The 5049-nt window shown below is 48.5% G+C and overlaps 1 protein-coding gene across 1 annotated transcript; it reads right to left on the bottom strand.

The window, feature by feature from the left end:
• Window positions 1-1077: 1077 nt before the first annotated feature.
• Window positions 1078-3581, bottom strand: LOC103894032 (transcription cofactor HES-6). The gene is made up of 4 exons (XM_019470500.1): window positions 3519-3581; window positions 2963-3058; window positions 2748-2826; window positions 1078-2277 (listed from the first exon to the last, which is right to left on the bottom strand). The coding sequence occupies exons 1-4, from the start codon at window positions 3579-3581 to the stop codon at window positions 1832-1834; spliced, it is 684 nt and encodes a 227-aa protein (XP_019326045.1). The 3' UTR covers window positions 1078-1831.
• Between the last annotated feature and the right edge of the window lie 1468 nt (window positions 3582-5049).

Genomic DNA, 5049 nt, shown 5'->3' with positions numbered 1-5049 from the left:
CCCACTGGTGTGCAGACCCCAGCGCTGGGCAATGGAGGTTCCTCTGGTGGGTGCAGCCATGCGGGCTTGTGTGGCATGGGGGCTTTATCTAAACTCAGCAATATGCATGATAATAAACTGGGGAGGTCTTTAATGTCTTTCCTCTTCCAGGATTTTGCGGTTTGCTTTGCCTGAATGTTTTCCCTGCTCATGAGTATTCTGTGTGCTTTGCTGCGGCTGTTTGCTCAGGCTGGCCCCAGCTCCCACCCTTATCTGGATTTTTGTGGTGGGATGATTTGGATGTATTTTCTGTATTGGTGTTCACTCTGGAGGTTCCCATCAGTAAAGGGGGAAGTCCTAATTTTCAGGCAGAGGGTGGAAACTGAGGTTGCGGTAAGATCTGTACAATTCTGTGTCTTTACCTGCCTTCTGACTCCATGGCTGAAGAAACCCGCGGGGCCTCCACACAGCCATGTGTAGCCCAGTTGTTTCTCCTACCACCCTTATGCCACCACTCCTAATGCCTTTTCAAGAGGGCTGGATAAAAGGGAGAGCTTCATAGAAAAAGATGCTAAACCCAAAGGTGATGGTTTTCACTGCTTCGGCACATCATCAAATAGATCTCGCTGCATAATGAGCCCCTCTGAACTGTGAGTCCATTAATTAGTATGTGCGGTGTTTGTTTAAGAGTTCCTTGCTCTTTTATTTTAACTGTGAGGAACTTTTAACTGCCTTTGAGATGAAAAACTGGGACCAAATGTTGCCAACAAACCGAGCAGATTTGTCCCAGTCTCCTTGGTCCAATTTGCAGGGAATTTTACCTTCTGCCCTTTAGATTATCTCTGCGATTCCCTTATAAGCAAAAGCTAAAGCATTGATCCAGGCTGATAAACCCAACTCCTGATTTCTTTCATAACCTCTTAAGTGTTACTGTGATCCAGGTGATTCTGTGTGTGTGTGTGTGTGCGCGCGCGCGTGTGGTGCACACTGCTTTTCTACAAAGCATCGGGGGCAAAAACCAAACCATCTCTTTCAACTGCATTCAGGAAAAAACGTTTGTGAAAGAACACAAAAGCAGATCCCCAAGTACTGTTTATTCAGAGCAGACAGGACAAGGCTGGGAGAAATATCAGTCGTTATCTTCTAAAAGTTTATTTAGAACTTTTAGTTACGGAAACAAAAGAATAATTCCTAAATATAACTATATGTAACATACATATATATATATATGTAGCTCACTAGTTTAACAGTAATGTCAGGATGTCCAGGTGGCTAGGAACAGCACAGCCAGAGTGAGCGATCCAGACAGCATTTCTAAACAGCCTAAAACGTCCAAACCAAGTCTTTCCCTTTCCCTCTTTTTTTCTAATCACTGCAGCATTTTTACAGGAATCAGAACTGGAATCTCCTACAGCTGCACAGGGATAATAATAAAAATAAAAAGCAGAAGAGATCAGCTGTTTACCCCTTTATCCAACAAAGTGATCTCAGTGACTTATGTGAGATCTGAGAGGTAAGCTTGATGCCAGAGAGGGTCATTGCTTGTTGTCTTGTATTTTTATTAATAGGAAATTAATTATTTTAAGAATGTAAACCAGGAAAGCTATATAATTAATATACACTAAAGAGCTTGAGAGGATTCTATACAATAATTTAGATGTATTAAATAAATAAAAAATAACAGCAGCCTTCTACAATGCAGGCTACACATAGGTTTACTTCTGCTTGAAGTACCCTGGTCTTTAGTACACCTACAGGAACAGACTTGCTCCACAAGTGTTTTAAAGAAACATATCTATAAGATACATACGTAAGAGTGTCTAAGGTTAGGATAAACATTTTAAAACACACTTTACCATGGTCTCCACATATCTAATGACCCCATTCTAGGGTTGTTATGGGAAAAATTTGGCTGCAGGACCTGTCTGGGAGGTGCGGCATCAACCTGGCTGAAAACCGACAGCAATGGCAGCTGGAAGGAATTTTTCGAAGCCTGCTTGTTCTCCACGGGGTAGAAGCGCTCCTGTGATGGGTTTGTGCCCCGAGTGCTCCCCTTAGGGCTCAGGGGGCTTTTTGCCGTCAAGAGAGGCTGCTGAGATGGGCTCGAAGGCCTTAATGCTGCTTTGCAGGTGTCTTCGCCAGACCTGGGTAAGGATTTCAGCAGGTGGTTTAGCAGGCGCGCCCCGAGGGTCTTGTCCATCCACTCGCAGGTGAGGAGGAGGTTGTGCACCTCGTGCATGCACTGAATGTACCCGGTGCTGTACCTCTGCTGGGCTTCCAGACCCACTTTGGAGTCGGCTGTGTTGGAGAGGAGACAAAGGGGAGTTGGTGAGCAGGTAAAAGCTGCCCAGTGTGTTCCTGCTTAAAAGCATTCACCAGGTTTCCCGTGTGCACAGGCTCCTGGGGGGCTCGTTGCTGAAGCCAACTGGGCTTTACTATAAGGTGAATCGTTTGCAGGGCACAGGGGGAAGGTGATGCACGGTGCGAGCCGCCCTGACAGGCAGCCCCCGCGTCCTGCTGCCCACCGCCAAGGGCAAAACTAGACTAAAAAGCAGAAAGTGGCTCACGAAGGAAAAAAAAGCCTTCTGTGGGTTAACCAGTGCCCAGCTCCATCTCCCCATCTAGTGGAGAAAGCCAAACCCGAGCAGCAGCCCGGGCCTCAATGGGTTTGAAAGATGCTTTTCCCAAGCTGTCAGCAGATTAAACCTGCTGGCACCCTCCTGCCCCGGCGCTGCCCACACTCGCAGGGTGGGGGACCGGGCACTCACCCATCAGCTTGCTGCTCTGGATGTTCTGGAGGTGCTTCACCGTCATCTCAAGGATGTCTGCTTTTTCCAGTTTAGACTGCTGATAAGGAAAGAGTGCAGCAGTTAGAGGCAATGAAGGGTTTGTACCATGCTGAGTTTCTCAAAAGAGAGAGACGCTCCCAAACCAATCCCCCACCAGCAAAAGGACAAAAAGCAGCATAAAAATGAGCACTTACATCTAGATGAAATGCACCCACAACAGTCTCCTTCAGCTGGTCCAAGCAGTTATTAATCCTTTCCCTTCGCTTCCGCTCAATGAGGGGTTTCCTTAACTGGCAGGGAAAAGAAAAGGAGGAGGAAAAATTGCAGTTGATGTTTTTTCTTCCTCTCCCTGCTGCAGTTCAGTGAGGGCAGAGAGCCCCATCCCCTGCGTGAAGCCAGCGTGGGGTGTTGCAATGCTCGGCAGGGACAAGATACAGATGGAGAGTGCGCCATCTCCAGCTCTGGTCATGGCCTGTCCCTTAGACAGTATCAGGTCTCAGTTCTCCCACTTCCACCCATTTTAAGCAGAGTTTACCCAAATGGAGCAAAGAGAGAGAAACCTTTCTAAGGCGGCAAAAGGAAGCATAAAAAACACCCACATGGGTTAAATTCAGAGAAAGCATCTTTATAATAAAAGGCAAAAAAGTGTCCCGTTTCTCAGTGCCTGTAGCCCCAGCACTCGTCATTCATGTGCCCGGTGCTGGCATCCACATGTGGGGCTGCTGTTGCAGCAGTGCGGAGGGGACCTACCTTCCTCTCCTCCTTGGTGCTGGTGAGCTTGTGGGTGCCGCCGGTGGTGGCTGCAGCGGTCATTGTAATCCAGCCTGCCCGCCCTGGGTGCCAGGAGGACGGGACGGGAAGGAGGCACTCGGGCAGTGGGTCGCTCCCTTTCCCAACAGGCTCTTTGCCGCTCTGCTGCTCCTCCGCTGTATTTATAACCCAGAATTAGCATGTGAAAGGAGACTTTCCTTGGCGGGACTTCTTTTCCCACACGAGAGGTCCAGCCCGGAGGTTTGTGGCCATCAATCAAAGCTGACAGGTCACTGCTTCTTTTCAATGACCACGCTGGCCCCCCCAAACGGCGACAGATGTCCAGCCTCTGACGCCGGGCTTTGGAGGGCTCTTTTGTTAGGGAAGAAGGGAAGGAAAATGGGCGCGCTCTGAGCAGCTTGCACAGCATCTCGCTCAATTTGCACAGATTCCCAGAGAGGGAAACAATAACCGAGAAGCGGTTGAGTTACACCTGGGAAAATGCCTTCTACCCATCTTTTTCCCTTCTACCTCCTTGAAGCGATGCCTCTTTTTACCTGCTAACCTGAGCCCCAGCCATTTCACGTCTTTGAAGCAGCCTCTTAATTTAATAATAGAGTACTTGAGCTAGGAGTTCCTGCTCCCAGGAATTACTATTACAAGGTAATGATGAATGATTAAAAACTGTTGACAGCAGACACCCGTAGGAAGGTTGTTTCCATCACAGAAATCCTCTAGGGAAAACACAGGAACTTTATTTACCTCTTGGGAACCCAAATTCTCCGTTGCACACAGCTGGATGTAGGAAATATGTAACTCTTCTAATTTTTGGCTGCTGTGTAGAATTTAATATTAAACTTACAGGCCATTGCAGATGCAAATGAGCCTAGAGGTGAGTTAGTTCTGTGGGATTTTTTTTTCTTTGATTTTTTCCCCCTTGCTGCAAGGAGTCTTGGGTGGCTTTGGGGGGGAAGGGTGTTTTTCGGTTTGGCCCTCTGAAATGCTAGTGCAGAAGCAGACAGGCCTTTGGAGGAGACTTGGCACAGGATGAGAATGCACTTTTATGCTTCCTCATTTCTGCCTGGTCTGGGGGAGAGTATGAAGGCTTTTTTTCGTGACTGTGCTTTTGCTTTCTGACGGCCGCTTTGCTAATGAGCAGGATTTTGCAGTGTCCTGTTGAGTCCCACAGGTGACTTCACCCCAAAGGTGAAGCCCTTTGGGTTGGTGTCGAATGTGTCACCTTATTGAAATGGAGAGGAAGTGGCTGCAGCGGTTCAGAAGCACCGGGAGCCATCCCGACCCACTGGTGGGATTTCCCAGCACCCGGCGTAGCGCCGTGGCTGCAGAGCCCTCTCTCCCCACCTCCAGCTGTGGGTGGGGATGTACCCCAGCGATAAAAGCGAGGACATCGCGTCCCTTGCTTAAACGCTGTGTGGGTGTGTGTTTGCCTGAGTGTAAATGCAAACGTACTTGCAGCATGTCTGTACGCCCTGCTCCCTGGGCTCATCATGAAAACGTGTCCCCAGACATG

Source organism: Aptenodytes forsteri, unplaced genomic scaffold (assembly GCF_000699145.1).
Source record: "Aptenodytes forsteri isolate BGI_AS27 unplaced genomic scaffold, ASM69914v1 Scaffold382, whole genome shotgun sequence".
NCBI lineage: Eukaryota > Metazoa > Chordata > Aves > Sphenisciformes > Spheniscidae > Aptenodytes > Aptenodytes forsteri.
Note: the sequence above shows the minus strand (reverse complement) of the source record. Positions and strands in the feature narration are given on the sequence as shown.

Coding starts and splice junctions, on each gene's coding strand:
- LOC103894032 (XM_019470500.1), bottom strand. CDS start 3,581: ATGACCGCTGCAGCCACCACCGGCGGCACCCACAAGCTCACCAGCACC. Junction 2,827..2,962: donor TGGGTGCATTTCATCTAGAT/GTAAGTGCTCAT, acceptor TTTCCTTATCAG/CAGTCTAAACTGGAAAAAGC. Junction 2,278..2,747: donor CCAGAGCAGCAAGCTGATGG/GTGAGTGCCCGG, acceptor TCTCCAACACAG/CCGACTCCAAAGTGGGTCTG.